The 20,354-nt window shown below is 42.4% G+C and overlaps 1 protein-coding gene across 1 annotated transcript in view; it reads right to left on the reverse strand.

The window, feature by feature from the left end:
- Positions 1-495: 495 nt before the first annotated feature.
- Positions 496-20,354, reverse strand: part of BMP3 (bone morphogenetic protein 3) — a 31,925-nt gene continuing 12,066 nt past the window's right edge. Inside the window, exons 2-3 of the mRNA XM_070948849.1 lie at positions 8,028-8,938; positions 496-687 (exon numbers count right to left, since the gene is read on the reverse strand). Of these exons, the coding sequence (XP_070804950.1) occupies positions 496-687; positions 8,028-8,938 (1,103 nt within the window). The remainder of the gene's footprint in view (positions 688-8,027; positions 8,939-20,354) is intronic.

Consider the following 20,354-nt stretch of genomic DNA (forward strand, 5'->3'; position numbering starts at 1 on the left):
TTTGAATCTTTGAAATATGGGAAGTAGGATCTTACTCGCATATGGTATATTTCGAGTCTTCTTATAACCTAAAGTAGAAAGCTTAGCTTTAAAAGCACAATACGTATATTAAAATCTCCTTCACCATTACATTCTGGAAGAATGGATTGGGGAAAACCAGCAGCTTGGGTGAACAGTCTTCAAACATAGCATAAAACAACATATTGTGTTTTCCTGCTAATCTTCAGTTCCTGAGGGAACTCTTTCCAGTTTTCATTTTCTTATCTTCCCCACCACCACTGAGACCTCCCCATGTTATTTGCCCCTGTGGTGAGCTTTCTGAACTTCCTTCCCTATGCTCACAGTAGGAAAATTACCGTTGGGGAAACTTATTCCATGTTCCTTCTCAGCTCTTGCTTACTCATCCGTTTGTAAAACTGGACAACAATATGCTTTGGTAAATGGAAAGAGGAGAGGTTTATGAAGCAACAAAAGTCGCCGTGGAAAGTAGGAAGGTTATCTGCAGGCACAGGATTCCACTGTCATATTTGGATACACTTTGAGGACCACGTTTTTGTTTTCGTCGAAGAATAAAATGCTGAGAGATGTCATCTTGTCTGGAACACAGCAAGGCTCCGGGATGCCAGAGACTACCCCTACGGCCCTCACGATGCTCTGAATGGTCGCGTGGTTGGAGGGCTTCAGGGCCTGTAGAAAAAAAGGATAAATAAGAAAACTCAATACATGACTGTATTGATTGCTTACGATTTATATTGATATTGATTGATTCCTAGTATGATTTGATTGCTTATTTGTACCCTATGACTATCATTAAGTATTGTATCTTATGATTCTTGACGAATATATTTTATTTTTTCTTTATGTACACTGAGAGTATATGCACCAAGACAAATTCCTTGTGTGCCCAATCACACTTGGCCAATAAATTATTCTATTCTATTCTATTCTATTCTATTCTATTCTATTCTATTCTATTCTATGCTATGCTATGCTATGCTATGCTATGCTATGCTATGCTATGCTATGCTATGCTATTCTACTCTATTCTACTCTACGCTACGCTACGCTACGCTACGCTACGCTACTCTACTCTACTCTACTCTACTCTATTCTATTCTATTCTATTCTATTCTATTCTAATAGGGCACATCTTTTCTCTTTCAAATGTTCTGCTGAGAATATTTTTCCCCCCAAAGAATTTTCTCTCCTGAGATTTCATTAACGAGTTGAGAAGCCAGAATTTGCAGATTATGGAAGAAACAATGAAAACAGGATATTTCCAGATTTATGGAACAGAACAAAATAACAGAGTTGGAAGGGACCTTGGAGGTCTTCTAGTCCAACCCCCTGCTCAGGCAGGAAACCCTATACCATTTCAGACAAATGGTTATCCAATCTCTTCTTAAAAACTTGCATTGTTGGAGGATTCACAGTTTCTGGAGGCAAGTCAATTTCACTGATTAATTGTTCTAACTACTTAATTAACCTGTCTTTATCCCAACAGCACCACATTAATTCTTCAAGAATTTCTCAGAAAATCCTCTTCTTTTAAAAAGACATTTTGAAAGCAAATTGTCTTTTATTATATTGAAAGAAGCCTACTATGGCGGAAAAATGATTAGGAAATTCTCTGCCCGGAGCTGTTTTTGCTGTTATTCAAAAAGTCACAATAACGTGACATGCTATTCGGCCTCCTAAAAAACAAACTTCGTATAGATTTGTAAAACAGCAATTTGCTTGGTTGCCTCTGCTTTCCGTGAATCACATCTCACTGACCAAGATTTTGTATAAATAAATTGTCAGTATAAATGCAGATGACTAATACAGTTGGAACAGATGGGATGAAAAAAAAATGGATTACTATTATTTGCAAGCTTGAACTAATGTGCTTATTAACAAAATAGTTTATTTAATGCAAACATGTTGTTGAAAGGATAGGTTGTTGTAATAAAACAAATAACAGAACTGAAATCTAATAAAATGAAATGTAGCAAATTACTGAATTAAGGAAGAATTTGAAATTTGAAATTCCTGAAGAATTTTCAAACATTTGAAATCTTGTCAGGCTCAAAGAATCAGGATTAGAGATAGACCTTGATTTACAACAGTTTAGTGACTGTTCGAAGTTACAACCACCCTGAAAAAATGAACTTAAGACCAAGTTCAAACTTACAATTGTTACAGCATCCTTGTGATCGTGTGATCAAAATTCAGACGCTTGACAACTGACTCATATTTATAAATGCTGTAGTGTCCCGGGAAAAACCACCATAAATGTAATTTGGGGGGAAAGTGCAAATAAAAGGAGAAACATCAGCAGAAAAATGGTTTTGGGAAATGTGACAATCAGCTGCATGAGTGAATTTTCATGACAGTACTGGTTTTGTTTTGGTTTGTCTGATTTAATTTAGTCATTATGCAATATTCTCAATGACCGAGTTGTTAAAAATAATTGTTAGCTGCCTCGAAGACTTCGTGAAAGATCATAAAATGGTGGAGGAAAAATAAAAGAAATGTCAGTAAATATTCAGACCGACATCCTGCTGTCACAAGGCCATGGAAGCTGGGGAAAATGCTTTCCAAGGCAACTGTCCATCTAGCCCTGAGCAAAGACTGGTCCTACAGTAAAGGTGGATATTCAAAATGAAAATCTTGCCTTCCCCACCATTTAAACTCAGCGGTCTCCTACTACCGTCTGGTACAGGAGTGTCTAACTGGATTTCTTGGAGGGCCGGATCAGCATTTTTTTTTTAAATTTGATTTATATGCCGCCCTTCTCCGGAGACTCAGGGTGGCTTACAGTGCGTTAAGCAATAGCCTTCATACTTTTGTATATTTTTTACAAAGTCAGCTTATTTCCCCCACAAACTGGGTCCTCAATTTACCTACCTTAGAAAGGATGGAAGGCTGAGTCAACCTTGAGCCTGGTGAGATTCGAACTTACTAATTGCAGACAGCTGGATGTTAATTACAATGCATTAGTCTGCTGAGCTATCCAGTTGTTCTCTGCTGGCCGGTCATGGGGGGAGGAGATGGGACAGACGCCACAGTTGGAGTGTTAAAAGAGAGGATTTTCTTTGCATTGCACCCAGTGGTAAACAAAAACAAAAACAAAACAAAAAAACCAACCCCAGGGGTGGGCTGCTGAGGGTTCGGGAGAACCTCTAGCTAAGATTCTGTGCTGTTTGGAGAACCCCCAAATCCCACTCCTGGCTGGCCCCACCCACCCCGCCCTTCCCAGGAGTCCCCACACAGCCTGTTTTGGATGCAGGTAAGTGCAGAGTACATGTGGAGGCTCGGGGAGGGCGAAAAATGGGCCCACTGGAAGCTCGGGAAGGCCGAAAATGGGCCCGGAGCCTAGGGAGGCTGTTTTTGCCCTCCTGGAGGCTTGAGGAAAGCTTCCGGAACCCAGGGAGAGCAAAAATGACCCCCCACCCCCCACCATGGTGCAGGAGGGTGATTAGGCCACACCCACCATGGCCACACCCACCCAGCAACTGGGAAGAGAACCCCCTGCTAAAAGTTTTGAAGCCCAACCCTGCAAAACCCCCCTTTTTTCTTTAAACTACTATTACCAAAGAGAGTCGGAAGTCAACACCTTTTCTTTCTTTTTCCCTTCTTCACAACCTCAATTGTAGTTGTGAGTCAAGGACTACCGGTACACATAAACACTCAAATCTAGTTTGATTCCTAGATGCTCAAGAAGGATTGTTCTATAAGCTTACTTTTTTTTTTCATAACAAAGGTCATTGCTTATTTTAATTTCAGGGCTTTCTTCCTGCAGCTGGAAACACAAGGCATTTAATTTAGAAGATTTTTTCACGATCTGAAACTCCCTTCTTGCAAAAACTTCAATTGTGAATTATTACCAAGGGTGTTAAACTCAAGGCCCGTGGGGGTGCTCAGATCCGGCCCGTGGAGCGGGCCTGGAAATAGCAAAGGACAAGCCTGCAGTGCCTCTGCTAGCAAAAACTGGCTGGCAGGATGCTGCAGGAGGTGGTCCAGGCCCCCGTGCCCCGTTTTGGCCAGAAGGGTGCCATAGGAGCCCGTTCAGGCTGAAAACTCTACAGTGCCACTCAACTTCGTGCTGTTCCTTGTGCCACTCAGCTTCCAAACACTGCCTCTCACATCCGCTGCGATTCGGAAGCCGTTCTTCAGAACGTGCAGGAGTGCAAACACAGCCTGTCAACAACTCATTCAGATACCTGCCTGCATTGCAGAGGCTCTCTTTCAAACGGTATCTGAAGCATTGCATGGGTGTTTTATGCATGGAGCTTAATATTCATTAACATTCACTCGCTACACTGAAATGTTAGCAAGCCTGCAGTGAAATTGAATATATATTTTGGCGACTGTACATCAGGGATGTCAAACTCGATTTCATTGAGGGCCGCATCAGGGTTGTGTTTGACCTTGGGGGGCTGGGGTGGGCGTGGCCAGCTCAACATCACTCGTGTCGGGGGCACCTGTGGCGACCCAAGCGCTCTGCCAGTGGAAACAGGCTCCCGAGCTCCGTTTTCAGCTGGGACGGCCTCCTGCAATCCTCTGCCAACAAAAACAAAGCTCTGTTTTGGCTGGCAGAGGCACCGCGGGCCTGTCCTTTGCTGTTTCCAGGGCAGCCCCGCGGGCTAGATCTAAGCACCCCGCGGGCCAGATATGGCCCCCGGGCCTTGAGTTTGACACCCCTGCTATACATTCTTGGTGTACCCTTGCATGGAAGTGCCTGGTTGAATATGTGGAGCTGGAGAAGGAAAGGAACATATAAAGCACTGACATAATCCAAATATTAACCACCATGGCAAATACCAATATGTAGAAATACAACGAAACTGCCTAATGTGAGGCTACAAACAACCTCCAAATCAGTGGTAGGATTCAAAACTTTTTACTACTGGTTCTGTAGTGTGGCTTGGTGGGCGTGTTAGGGGAAGGATATAGTAAAATCTCCATTCCCTCCCCACTCCAGGGAAAGATTACAGCAAAATCCCCATTTCCTCCCGATCAGCTGGGACTCGGGAGGCAGAGAATAGATGGGGGTGAGGCCAGTCAGAGGTGGTGTTTACTTGTTCTCCAAACTACTCAAAATTTCCGCTAACCGTTCTCCAGAACTAGTCAGAACTTGCTGAATACCACCTCTGCTCCAAATGTTCCCACCAAACTGTGATTTTTTTGAATGTGACAAAGGGAAAAATGATGAATTAGGGTGGGCCATCAAGGCAGTTCATTACTTTAATGCAATTTGAATGGCATCTAGTGTACTCTTCTTCAGATGACATCATCTTTTGATTGCCTTTACTTAGGAACACTCCCCAAAGGTTACACGTGCTCCAAAATTAGTTGTGAATTCCTGGTGTATAACTGTCTACGCAAAGCAGTTGCTTGATTATGTATTTTAAATGGTTGGCACGATGCTCATATTATGCTGATGTCTTAAATGCCCTTTCAGACAGATCAGTTCCTATAGGAATGTATGTACGTAGTTTGAATACATCTGAGAATCTCATCAGTGTTGTGATTTGAATACATTTTAATTTGATTTTAAAATATTTTTGAAAAGCACTTGTAAACTCTGCTTAATTTTTGGCCTTATATGAAAATAATGACCCAGACGTGCAGTGCCCAAAAAGAGACGTGGTGGCGCAGTGGTTAGAATGCAGTACTGCAGGCTACTTCTGCTGACTGCTGGCTGCCTTGCAATTTGGCAGTTCGAATCTCATCAGGCTCAAGGTTGACTCAGCCTTCCATCCTTCCGAGATGGGTAAAATGAGGACCCAGATTGTTGGGGGGCAAGAGGCTGACTCTGTAAAACCGCTTAGAGAGGGCCTATAAATCACTGTGAAGCGGTATATAAGTCCAAGTGCTATTGCTATTTTAGGAGTATTCAATAGCGGCTCAAGTGGCTAAGACACTGAGCTTGTCGATCAGAAAGGTTGATAGTTCGACGGTTCGAATCCCTAGTACAGGTCTCCCATGTGAGCAGGGGGTTGGACTAGATGACCTCCAAGGTCCCTTCCAACTCTATTACTGTCACTGCTTCTGACTACCGTGTTTTCCCGAAAATAAGACCCTGTCTTATATTTTTTTGAACCTTGAAATAAGCGCTTAGCCTTATTGCCATGCGCTCAAAAGCCCGATTGGGCTTATTATCAGGGGATGTCTTATTTTGGGGAAAACAGGGTATATCCATTAATACCAATATCTCAATATCAACTGGTGTTGGTTGCTGGGTGCATCTGAGATCATCTTAATACAGGTAGTCCTCGACTTACGACCACAATTGAGACCAAAATTTCCACTGCTAAGCAAAACAGTTGTTAAATGCTCCATTTTATGACCTTTCTTGCCACGTTTGTTTAGTGAATCCCTGCAGTTGTTAATTTAATAACATGGTTGTTAAGTGAATCTGGCTTCCCCATTGACTTTGCTTGTCAGAAGGTCGCAAAAAGGGATCGCATGACTCCCGGAATGCTGCAACCAACGTAAAGATATATGAACCAGTTGCCAAGTATCCAAATTTTGATTGCAAAGGTCATAAGTGTGAAAAATGGCCACGAGTCACTTTTTCCCAGTGCGGTCATTAAACAAATGGTTGTAAGTTGAAAACTACCATCTGTGTTTTCTTTAAATAGCTTCCTTGTCCCATGCTAACCTTGCACGTTATCTGATGGGATTGATTTTATGACTTATGAAATATTTCCTTTGTTTGCTTTCTAATTGGGAGAATTATTAATGGGTTTCAAGAAAATTCTCTGGACTTTTCATCAGCTCTTCTGACCTAGGCTTCCCCAAAAAGCACGAAGCAGAATCCTGGTCCCTACAAAACCCCTTTTATTAAACAAACAGTGAATTCCTCTCATTCACCTTCAGGGAGAATTTACAGTTACAGACCTTATCTGGCTTGGAGAGCTGCCAGGCCGATATCTTCAAAACTTGGCAAGGATTCTCGGAGAGTCACAAACCAATTAGGCGAACTAATTGTCTCCTGCAAACTCCACTCCCCTTTCGCTCCTCTTTTATTCCTTCATCGTCCACCTGTGGCCTTACTCCTAAGTCGACCCTTGTTCTTTAGCTGTTCCCTTCATCTGGCAACTCTGTGCATGCGCACACTGGGAACAGGCTCCAGCTGTTTGTCTGCCTCACTGATGTCTGACTCCGAAGGCAGCTGATAACTGGTATATGGCCCTGGCCCCCTCATTGCCTCCGACGCAGAGCTTTCATCAGAGCCTTCCCCAGACTCCAGGACTGGCCCATATTGCTCCCCAACCTCCTCACTGTCCAAATCTGCTGGCGGCTGGCGGGCCACAACATCAGCAGAGCCTGGTTGACATTGGAGGAAATGGAAGGACAGCAAGCCCTTGAGATATAAGAGAATCTGCATGGCGTCTATTCAAAGGATTTGACTGAACTGTTGTGCATAATCTAAACCGCTGAAAGTTGGTGTTGCAATTTAGCCTTCTGGATTCTCATGGCCTGTGGCATCCTAAATCAATAGGAGCATTTATTTTTCAGAACAGCATATTTTAGGAAGAAGCTGCAACTTTCCCAAAGAGTTAGACATTATTATATTTTTAGAAACTGGCACCCAGGGGATGGGATTAGGAGTGATTAACTAAATAGGCATTTTAAGAGTTCAGGCATCATTATTATGTAGCAAGAAATTGACAGTGTCTCGGGATTTACTGTAAAATTTGATGCATTTCACCCCCCGTGATTTTGTTTTTATAAGCCTGCATCCACCAGTTTTGGCTTTGTACTTCGTTATGACAGCAGCGGACCTTAAAAACAGATCTCTGTTTATCGTATCTATCTAGTAAATGGCCCATTTCTTGCATGCTGTACTGTAGTTTAATAACAAGCAAGCTGGATTTTTTTATTGATTTTTTTTTAACAAAGCCACATTTGGAGTGCTAGAAGAGAGGATCTTCTTTGTATTGCACCCAGTGGCAAAGAAAAAAAAGCATAACTTTTTTTTTCCCCCTAAAAAAGAAGAAGAAGAAGAAAGATAAAGAAAAATAGAGATACAGTACCTTTGGAATAGGGAACTGGCATTCACCTGAGCAATAGTAAGCATCAAAAGCTTTAGGAGAAATGATCCATTCGCTCCAGCCTATATCCGCGAAATCTACTTTGAGATAGCGCCTTGAGCAAGACCTCGGTTCATTCCATTGCTTCCGCCTCGCCTTTTTCAGGGTCTGCTCGTCAAACTGAAGCGTCTGGCTCTTCTGATGGCTGTGTTTTCTGGGCTTCTTCTTGCCCTTTGACCTTTCTGCCAGCCGCGGCTGCAGGGTTTTGTAGTGCTTCCTCTCCTCCCATCTTTCGTCCTCGCTGTACTGATATTCGGCTCCCGGGAGCTCGTTGTTCTGCAAAGGCAGTAGAAAGCTGGTGGAACGTTTGGGCCGCTGTCCACTGAGGTCGTTGATTGACCGGCTATCCAATTTGGGGAAAGTCCCAGGCGGTGGATTCCAATGACCTTGCAAGCTAGAAACCACACTCTCCGGTTCTGAAATGGCGGAGTCGTTGGCGTAGACCAGGATGTACGGCTCATAGCTGAGATGCAGGCTCTTCCACGGAGGTTGGCCAAGGGAGGCCATCTGGACCCCGATCATAAGATGGTTGTGCTCCTTTGCTCGCCTCAAGTCCTGAGTAATGTTTTTGCATTGCCACAAATGGTCAACCTGCAAAGCAGTAGAGATGTTGACCAAGTAACGTCCCAGGGTTCGTGATTGGTTTGCTGGTGATAAGGAGCTCAACAGCAAAAGCTTGATCTGCAGGTCTGATTTTCTGAGGCCCAGAGGAGAACAGCTGTTGGGTTGAGGGCAGTTGGTGCTGCCGTTTTGGAGATCTCCGATGTAGTAATGCAACAGAGCCGACAAGATATTTTCAGACTTCGTGAGGGAGGTGAGATTAAAAACATACACCTCTTTGTTGCCAAGGATCCCTAGAAAAACAAAAAGCAAAAAAAATTGACATCAGGGGAGTCCCCAAAAGCCCTTCCCTGCCTTTCCTATTTCTCTCGTGGGTTTATTAAATCGGCTCACGCGGGGATGGAATTCAAATTTTTTTACTACTGGTTCTGTGGGCGTGGCTTGGTGGGCGTGGCAGGGGAAGGATACTGCAAAATCCCCATTCCCTCCCCACTCCTGGGGGAAGGATATTGCAAAATCTCCATTCCCACCACACTTTGGGGCCAGCCAGAGGTGGTATTTGCCGGTTCTCCGAATTACTCAAAATTTCTGCTACCGGTTCTCCAGAACCTGTCAGAACCTGCTGGATAGCACCCCCGGGCTCACAGAATTTTGAGTCTGCTCCTGTCATAAACCACTTACTATGCACAAACTGAGAGAGTGGTAAACCAAACTAGTTTTTGAAACAAAAAGAATTTTCAAAAATGATTTGCGCTACGATGTAGGAACTCTAGGTGACTGCTGTGAGAAGAAGAGAACAAGATATAGACACGATTGCTTCTTTGTTAGAATTGGGGGCTTACCGGGGGGGGGGGGAGGTTCATTTTTTTAAAAAACAAATAATATTTGTAAAGTTGCGTCTATTTAGCAATTTCACAAAGGGTCCTTGATGCTCTCTGAGCTTGCTGGTTTTCTTGCAGATGTTTTCATTACCCAAACTAAGTAACATCACCAGTGCTGCACTGATGCATATCATCAAGGAGCTGATGATGTTACTAGTTTGGGCAATGAAACGTCTGCCAGAAAACAAGCAAGCTCAGAGAGCACCAAGGACCCCTCATGTCAACCCTGAGCTACAAATATTCTCCTTGAGATTATCATAAGAGCGTGATATGGCTCAGGATTTGACATAGAACCTATGGCATGTGTGCCGCAGGTGGCACGTGGAGCCATATCTGTGGGCACGCAAGCGTTGTCCTAGCTCAGCTCCAGTGTGCATGCGTGCGCTTGCCAGCTGATTTTCAGGACTTCCGGGCCCATTGGAAGTCGGGAAATGACCCGTTTCCGGCCTCCGGAGTGCCTCTGGGGCGGGGGAAGGCCGTTTTCACCCTCCCCAGGCTCCAGAAAAGCCTCTGGAGCCTGGGGAGGGCGAAAAAACGGGCCTACCAGGCCCACCGGTAATCTTTTTGCCATCGTGTGCCAAAAGCGGGGCAGGGGGGCGCAGGGCATTGAATTATGGGTGTGGGCACGCATGCGCGAGACCCCCCCCCGCGAGACCCCCACTTTTGACATGCGACGGCAAAAAGTTTAGCCACTTCTGACATAGAAGTTCTAGCTGTTGTTAAGGGAGTAACTGACCCCAAATGAAACAGTCTTATTCTCGAGCAGGAGTGGGCAATTAATTTCCCCAAGGAGCCACATGAGAAACTTAAGGACTGTTGTTTGGGGCTGCTGTTGTCCTGTACCTGCAACTGTGCCCCACCTCTGCTGCCACCAATGTCCTGCTCCCCGCTGCCAACATTACCAAGGGCCAGACTAGGAAGGCCCGTGGCCGGATGTGATCCGCAGGCCGTAAAATGCCTAGTTCTGTTCTTAGAAGCACTATACTAGCTGTTCCCAGGTTCAAAGTATTTTTTTAATGATACATAAAGTCTTATATATCATTCAGGACCTGGTATCAAGCAAAGTCTTACTCTTTTTGGCACACACCCATCAACTAATATTTCATGGAGAAGGAAATGGATGAGGTTCGCTGCGGAATGAGCTCTCCTGGCTATAAATTCAACCTGTGTTCCTCCTGGCTTGTTCATTTGATCGAAGAGGGAATGTAACGTGTTAGTTGAGGGAGGAAGTGATGCCACCTTGAGGAATGGGGTGATGTCACCAGCCTTGAAGAAAGTGTCGGCTCACCCCCTCCTCAATAACCCGTTACTCAACTCAGCCACTGTCAGGCGGGAAGGATCAGCGTAAGGTATAAGTTTCAGTTCAGAAGATTTATCGCTCAAGCCTATAGACAATAATATAGTCAACTAAAGTTCAATATTAAATTGGCACCAGACAAAGGTCAATGGAGGGGTTGGATTTGGACCATTTAATTTAATTTAATTTAATTTAATTTAATTAATTCAATTTATATACCGCCCCTCTCCGAAGACTCAGGGCGGCTTACAATACAATATTTGTTGCTGTCAGTTGTGAAGTTGTTTCCGACCCATCGCGACCTCATGGACAACATTCCTCCAGGCCTTCCTGTCCTCTAACATCCCTCTGGAGTCCATTAAAGCTCACTTGGACCGTTTATGGGAACAATGATTCTAGGCTGATGACTTGCTTAATGCCACCCCCCTAACTCTGCCTGCACTTCTCCTACCGCCGTCTTACAAATTCCAAATCTTCTCTTTTTAAGAAATGTTGCTACAATTGTTAAATCCTAGATAATCTAGATTCCTTATAGTTCAGCTTCAAGCTTTGGCATGTAATGAAAATCTCATTGGCTGTTCTTATTTAGAATTTGAATAGGGACCTGGATAAGACTAGTACACTTATGGTCTTGTCACATTTTTTCAGCAACATTCAATACTAGTACCATTTAATACCATTAAATGATGATAACCATAATTACTATCATTATTAAGCTATCCTTTGGGCCCACCAATGAAAGTTTCAGCTCTTTCCCCAAAACTCCTATTTCCACCCCTTGTTTTATTCATCCAATTGTCTAAATTTAGATGAGTTTTTTGTCTGGGAACTAATTGGAATATAAAAATGGAATACAGGGATTAAATTTAGTAGGAAATGCAAATGTAAGAAAAGGATAGCAAGCTTGGGATTGTGAATGAGAAAATTTTTATTTATGAAAACACTTAATATTACCAACAAGTTTTCGTCTGTGACTCTCCTTGTGAAAATAAGCAGCTCCTGGCTTTAGAAATAGGGAAAGTGAGGACACCTACAGACAGACAATGAAATGACAAGGATGGACACAAATCTTTAATTCTCTACCTCAACTCTATTCTCTGCTAGCTCAGCTTGCACATTCAGAATACTAGATTCAGGGGTGAAATGCTACTGTTAGCTCCAGTTCAGGTGAATCGGTAGTAAAAAAAAGCTACCGGTTGGTCCGAACTGGTATTTCCAACGATCAGCTGTGCCACGTGATTTATATTTGCTAGAAAGCAGGAATGCTTTCTAGCGAAAGCTCGCTGTTCTACTTACCTTCAAAAGGCTCCTTTTTCCACGTGAAGCATGTGTTTGGTGCGCACCAAATCTGTGCTCAAGCAGGAGATCCTATACCCGTGATGGCGAACCTATGGCACGCATGCCCAAAGTGGCACACGCAGCCATGTCGCCCAGCATGTGCGGCCTTGCTTGTTTGAATTCTGAGTTTCTGGCGCGCATGTGCGTGCGCTGATCAATTGTCATTCGTGCATACGGCAGTGCCAAAAACCAGTGTGCGCATGTGCGCCGGCCAGCTGATTGTCGGGTGCACATGCGCGCCAGAACCCGGAAGTTCAGCTTTTCCAGAGCGTGATCCCTTTGCGTGCGCGGCAGTGCTGAAAACCGGCCTGTGCATGCGCACCAGCCAGCTGATCATCAGGGGCACATGAAGAACCCAGAAGTTTGTTTTTTCCCAGAGCGTGGCCTTGATGAGCGTGTGTGCGGCATTTCCGCGTGACTTTTTTGGCACTTGGTGCTGAAAAGGTTCCCCATCACTGTCCTATACCATTCCAAATAAATGGCTATCCAATCTCTTCTTTAAAAAACAACAACAACTCCAGTGATGGAGCACCCACAACTTCTGGAGATAAGCCATTCCACAGATTAATTGTTCTCAGTGACAAGAAATTTCTTTTTAATTCTAAATTTGATCTTCCTTCAAATAAGCTTCCATCCATTTTGTCCTGGTGCTTTGTAAAATAGACTGACACCCCCCCCTTCTCTGTGACAGCCCCTCAAATATTGGAAGGCTGTTATGTCACTCCTAGTCAGTGGTGGGATTCAAATAATTTAACAACCAGTTCTCTGCCCTAATGATTTCTTCCAACAATCAGTTCACCAAACTGTTCAGAAAGTTAATAACCGGTTCTCCCGAAGTGGTGCGAATTGGCTGAATCCCACCACTGCTCCTAGTCCTTCTCTTTGTTAGACAGAAGAGTTCCCACAACCATTCATCATATGTTTTAGCCTCCAGCCCCTAATCGTCTTTGTTGTTCTTCCCTGCACCTTTTCTAGAGTCTCAATATTTTTTTTTTGTATCATAGTGACCAAAACTGGATATATTTACCAAAACAGTATAAAGTGGCACTAACACTTCCTGTAATATTTCAGTGCAGCGAGCATCATACAAACACTCTCTTTTCTACTTACAAGTCTTGACCTCTTGATTTCCTGGAAACCATCCAACGCTATCTTGAATTTAAGCCCAGGGATATTTACATTGCCAATTCTGTTTACCACAAATTGCAAACAAAAACAGACCATGACATACAAATGAGATGAAGGCTGCAGCTGTTTTGAAGCTGCAAGAGTGTTTAAAATGTACTGATCTTTAACAATAGATGTCACTGTTTTCCTGGGTTTTCAGCTAGCAATGTTTTGGAAATTCTGTCAACCTGGTGGATTAGATGTACTGACAATTGGTCTCATAAACACAGAAACTTTCCCCTTTATTTATACCGCAGGAGTTAAATCTATGGTAGCCAAAAATCAGGAGTCTGATAGCGCTTCTTTTGATTAACAAATTTTATTAGACAGCATCAGCTATTGTGAGCTGCAGTGAGGCTTTTTAATAAAATTTGTCAGTTAGCAAAGGTGTTAACAAAGCTGACTTTAATTTCATTCTTTATAAACAGCAGCGTTAAAATTGTATAACTTACTACAAGCACATCACTTCTTTAAATCCATCACTTTCCCTGCCTTTTTTTCACGTACAATAGTAAACATTTCTTTTTTATACGGCTGTTTTTCCTCAGTTGAGATGGAGATGTGCCAAGGTGATGACCGGAATAATGGATGGATATGGGCAGACTTTCATAGAATTGCTAACATTCTTTGCCCACTACATATCTGAATAATCTCTCACATGTCAGGCACATGGCACATATGTGTACACTCATGGAACATAACATCAGTAAAACCAATAATGAAAAAGAAAGGTTTTTCAAGTTGAACCCTAAGCTAGGAAATTACTTTTTTTTAGCATTCTGACTACCACAGAAAAGCCATTCTTCCTAAACCATTTTGTCAAACCAAATTGTTAGAAGATTGATGCTGGTATTGCAATGATATCTTTTAAAATGACTCCATTTGTAGAGCAAGAGAGAATTAAGAAATGTTATAATGAGTGAACATTACAAATAAAATCAAACTGCTCACTCGCTTGGTGTAATTATACCTCATGTAAAAAAAACCCCTTTAGACAGGAATCCACAACAATATCCCCTTTTCCCTTATAATAACAAAGGTACAAAATATAATTTCTGAAAACAAACCCACAGTACTCACAGATACAAAAAGTGTTATTTTCTTTTCGTTGCTCCTTAAAAGAAAAAGAAAGAGAAGCAAGAGAAGAAGTCCAGCTCAAATAAGACACCCTTGTTGGCTAATATGGTTCAGAGACAAAACTTTTAATGTTCATGGAATTATTGTTTTAAGCAATCAAAATAACGTGATGGCTAACCTTTTCCAGACCGAGTGGCCAAAGCGCACGTGCGTGCCTGAACCCCCAAAATGCAATGTGTGTGTGTGTGTGTGTGTGTGTGTGTGTGTGTGTCCACTCATCTTAAAGTTGCTAATGTTGAGGGGAAAAAATGCCAGATGCTATTTTAAACAGGGTAGTGGGGGAAATCTTCCTTATAGAGAAAAATTGTGATGGCTTCTTAGTTTGCAAGTGTGTGGCAAAAAAAAATTAATTGCTTTTATCCAGTTTAGAATAGAATAGAATAGAATAGAATAGAATAGAATAGAATAGAATAGAATAGAATAGAATAGAATAGAATAGAATTAGAATAGAAATAGAGTAGAGTAGAGTAGAGTAGAGTAGAATAGAGTAGACTAGAGTAGACTAGAGTAGACTAGAGTAGAGTAGAGTAGAAGAGAAGAGAAGCCACCCTGAATTTTGGGAGAGGGGCGGCATACAAATTGAATAAATAAATAAATAAATAAATAAATAAATAAATAAATAAATAAATAAATAAATAAATAAATAAATTCTTTAGTGGCCAAGTGTGATTGGATGCACAAGGAATTCGTCTCCGTAGCATAAACTTTCAGTATATATATAAGCAACAAGGGATAAATCCTTGATCATAAAATACAATACCGTAATCATAAATCGTAAGATGCAACACTCCGTGATAGTTGTGGTAGTAGGATCTTAGTAATAACAGCCCTACTAAGTGGTTTGACGTCCCAGGGCATAAGACAGTGTTAGCAAGAACATCAATGCACCTGGCACCATAAAAGATGTGCAAAAAAAAAATTATCCATCTGAAAGATCAGGTTAAATTTGGGTTCTGTGTTTTAAGTCTAAACTGTAAAAAGGAAACGTTCACATTTTTTTCTTTTAACATATTCATTTTTTTTCTTTTCTCTATCTCTCTTCCCCATCCTCTGCTCTTTTCCTCTCCTCCATTCTCTAAAACTACAGGTAATCCTCAATTTAACAATAGTTTGTTTAGTGACCATTTGAAGTTACAACGGCACTGGAAACACGACTTATGACCGTTTTTCACACTTACAACCATTGCAGCATCTCCGTGGTCACATGATCAAACTTATTTGCTTGGCAACTGACTCATAGTTATGAGTCAGGTTGCATAGGTTGCAGTATCCCAGGGTCATGTGATCCCTTTTAAGACCTTCTGACAAGTAAATTCAATGGGGAAGCCAGATTCACTTAACAACGGTGTTACTAATTGAACAAATGCAGTGATTGACTTAATAACTGTGGCAAGAAAAGCCGTAAAATAGAACAAGACTCACTTAACAACTGTTCCACTTAGTAAAAAAAAAATTGGGCTCAATTGTGTTCAATAAATTGAGGACTACCTGCAATTTATACCAATGAAAACCAACATGGAGAACAATATTAATGTTTTCTGCACGTTTTAGAGAATTGCCTCTCCATTCATTCCAAGAGCCATTTCACACTTTTTAAACTTGGTATGCAGGAAACTTCCATTCAAGGTTAAAAAAATAAACCCCTTCTGCCCCAAAGTGGACTGAAATCATATACATCAGTAGAATTAACCTAATATAAACGTTGCAATAGAAATCAAATTTCCCAGCTGCTAGGTGAATTTCAAGCCAATACTTTTGGTGGGAAAGATGTTGAGACAAGTATTGTTTAGTGTCAAGTTGCCAGAACAAACAAACCCAAAAAATCTACCCTAACCTTGAACAAAGCAACTTCGACACTCTGTTAAAAAACAAGCCAGCAAGCATTGCTTGAGCTATGGACATTCTCATATTCTTATAGCCGATGCTTACTCTTTGGCAATATGTGTATATAACATGTTCTGTCACACACCCACTGTGCTGTATTTGCATTTACATTTGTAGGTATGCGCTGATTATATGATAAGGCCAGGAAAAACTATCCCAGGGAATGCCACCACCCATCGCACTTGCATATGATTCTGGGTGGCACGACAATCCAAACAAAAACTAAACAATCATTGTAATTTATCATTAAAGATCAATTAAAGCCAATTAAAAAACTATGCCTAGTGGTTTGTGATGGTTTCTTGACATTATATTGGGGTGAAATCCAGCAAGTTCTGGAGAACCGGTAGTGGAAATTTTGAGTAGTTCGGAAAACCAGCAAATACCACCTCTGGATGGCCCCAGAGTGGGGTGGGAATGGAGATTTTGCAATATCCTTTCCCCAGGAGTGGGGAGGGAATGGGGATTTTGCAGTATCCTTCCCCTGCCACGCCCACCAAGCCACGCCCACCAAGCCATGCCCACAGAACCGGTAGTAAAAAAAATTGAATTTCACCACTGCATTATATCCATACCTAAATGCAATTCAGTGTTTAATTCGTTGTTCCCCAACCTTGGAAACTTTAAGATGTGTCAACTTCAACTCCCAGAATTTCCCAGCCAGCATAAACACTGATTTAATTTACTGTCAAGCTGTCTGCAACCGCAATCTGCACTCTTACAATTTTAGGACATCTTCTCTCTAAAATGATTAGACTCCCACTGGGATTCAGATGGACCCATAATTTTTTTTTTAGCTGGACTAAGCAGTTTTGGGTTACTGATAATTTGTCAAAAGAGAATGCAAAGCTTGGAATTCAAGGTTACAATATAAGAAATAGCTATTTTTTTGAGTCATCCATATCCTATATCCACGAGGGCGAACCTATGGCACGCATGCCACAGGTGGCACGTGGAGCCGTAATGGTGGGCACGTGAGCTCAGCTCTGGTACGCATGTGCACACCAGGCAGCTGATTTTTGGGCCTTCTAGGCCCACTGGAAGTCAGGAAACAGGCTGTTTCCAGCCTCCAGAGGGCCTCCGTGGGAGTGGGAAAGGCCCTTTTTTTGCACTCCCCAGGCTCCAGAGCCTTTCTAGGAGCCTGGGGAGGGCGAAAACAGCCTTCCCCACCCCCCTGGAGAATCTCCAGAGGCCGGAAATGGCCCGTTTGCTGACTTCCAGTGGGACCGGAGGGGTGGGGAAGGCCGTTTTCACCCTACCCAGGCTCCTAGAATCTGGGGAGAGTGAAAAACGGACCTACCGGGCCCACCGTGACATCGTGTGCCAAAAGTGGGGGAGTGTGTGGTGTTGCATGCGCAGGGTGCAGGGCACATAGAATTATGCGTGTGGGCACACACGCATACCACCCCCCCTGCACTCCCCCCGCTTTTGGTACACGATGGCAAAAAGGTTAGCCATCACTGTCCTATATGTTTCATTAAAAAAAAGAGAAAAGAAACATGACCTTAGAAAAAACTACCACTATACGATTTAAGGTATGACAGCAAATATACTTTCAGTCTGTAACAATTTGAAAAATATGCTGCCACATCTTAAGAGACAGGAAAGATATCACCTTATTGGTTAAATCTCTTGCATAAGTATTCCCCAAAATCAGAGGTGGTATTCAGCTGGTTCGGGCCGGTTCGCCTGAACCGGTAGCAGAAATCACGATGGGCCTGCCTACCTGCCCTGGCTCTATCCTATCCTATTTTAGTGTTCCTAATCAGAACACTAAATACAAGCTGAGTGGATATGACCTTGTAGATGACCCTCACTCTGTCAAGGACCTTGGAGTACTCATATCAAATGATCTAAGTGACAGAGCCCACTGTAACAACATCGCCAAAAAGGCATTAAGAGTTGTAAACCTAGTCTTGCATAGCTTCTTCTCCAGTAATATTACACTACTAACCAGAGCACACAAAACATTTGCTAGACCAATTCTCGAATACAGCTCATCTGTCTGGAACCCGCACTGCATATCGGACATTAATACAATTGAACATGTCCAGAAATATTTCACGAAAAAAGTCCTCCACTCCTCCGCTTGCAACAAAATACCTTATGCCACCAGACTTGATATTTTGGGCTTAGAAAATTTAGAACTACGCCGCCTTCGGTCTGACCTAAGCGTAGCTCATAAAATCATCTGCTACAATGTCCTACCTGTCAATGACTACTTCAGCTTCAACCACAACAATACAGGAGCACACAATAGATACAAACTTAAAGTGAAGTGCTCCAAACTCGATTGCAGAAAATATGACTTCAGTAACAGAGTTGTTAATGCCTGGAATGCACTACCTGACTCTGTAGTTTCATCCCAAAACCCCCAAAACTTTAACCTAAAACTGTTTACTGTTGACCTCACCCCATTCCTAAGAGGTCTGTAAGGGGCGTGCATAAGAGCATCAGCGTGCCTACCATCCTTGTCCTAAAGTTCCCTTTAATTGAACTCATTTTATGTATTCAATTCATGCTTATACTTATATATATTATGTAATATATGCTCGACAAAATAAATAAATAAATAATAATAAATAATAAATATTTAGGCAGATTTTTGAGGCAACTCCTGCCCAAAATGTGAAAAACTTTACAGTCATTTCTATTTTTTTGGTACTTGAACTGAAAAAGGATCGCGGAGAAAAAAAAGGAAAGGATAAGTGAACTGTATGTTTGCAAGACTTCTGCCACCCACAGGCAAGGAAACGGAATATATGCAAGCTGAAGAATGCAGCGATGGGCTTCTATCCAAAGATATCTTAGCTTCAGAATAATAAATACCTTTTAATCAACTTCCCCCAAAGGAAGCAAAATAGTTTCCCTTGAGTGGCCTGTCTGTGCATTTTTTATCAATGGTATTTATTGCATTCATCCAGACACGGAGTCTTTTTGTCAAGACAAATCTCGAGATCCTAGCTTATTGTTATTCTGGTTTGTTAACTCACACGACAGTAGAATTCCTAGATGTTACATTAAATCTGTGATTCTCTATCTTTTCTTCACCATGGACCCCCATTAAATACCTTTCTTGGCCACCGACCATTAAGACTTAACTCAAGATTTAAATCAACAATTCTTCAAGCCTTTGCGGACCCCCTCCCCCCTCAGGGGTGCTATTTAGCAGGTTCTGACAGGTTCTGGAGAACCGGTAGCAGAAAGTTTGAGTAGTTTGGAGAACCGGCAAATATCACCTCTGGCTGGCCCCAGAGTGGGGTGGGAATGGAGATTTTGCAATATCCTTCCCTTGCCACGTCCACCAAGCCATGCCCACAGAACCGGTAGTAAAAGAATTTGAATTCCACCACTGCCCCCACTGCATTAAATCTTGCTTAACACCAGCTCTGACTTCAATTGTGAAGTCACATTTTTCAGTGCCGTTGTAACTTCCAACGGTCACTAAATGAACTGTTGTAAATTGAGGACTACCTGTCACTGACTGTCTCCAATTTGGACAGCTCACAGCCATGCAGTTGTGTAGAAGAGGTGTACAGACAGTTCTCCACTTATGACCACAAATTTTCTGTTGCTAAGCAAGGTAGAAATTGAGTGAGCTTTCTCCCATTTTACGACCTTCCTTGCCGCCGTTGTTAAGTGAATCACGGCAGCTGTTTAGTAACATGGCTCTTAAATGAATCTGCTTCCCCGTTGACCTTGTTGGTCAGAAGATTGCAAAAGTGGGGATCATATGACCCTGGGACAGTGCAACCGTCATAAATACTGGCCAGTTGCCAAGCAGCCGAATTTTAATCACGTGACAATGGGGATGCGTTAAGTGTGAAAAACAGTCGTACTATTTTCAATGCTGTTGTAACATTAAACTAATGGTTGTAAGTTGTGGATTATTTGTACTTGTTGTGTATCAAGAAGGCCTGGCACTCCGTTTCGCCAGGTGGAGAAGAAAGCAAATGCGTTCACTGTTGTAACCAGAAATTCCTTGAATTTCCCCAAGAGAAATAA

Source organism: Pituophis catenifer, unplaced genomic scaffold, assembly GCF_029215685.1.
Source record: "Pituophis catenifer annectens isolate HBS135680 unplaced genomic scaffold, rPitCat1.0.hap2 SCAF_8, whole genome shotgun sequence".
NCBI classification, from domain to species: domain Eukaryota; kingdom Metazoa; phylum Chordata; class Lepidosauria; order Squamata; family Colubridae; genus Pituophis; species Pituophis catenifer.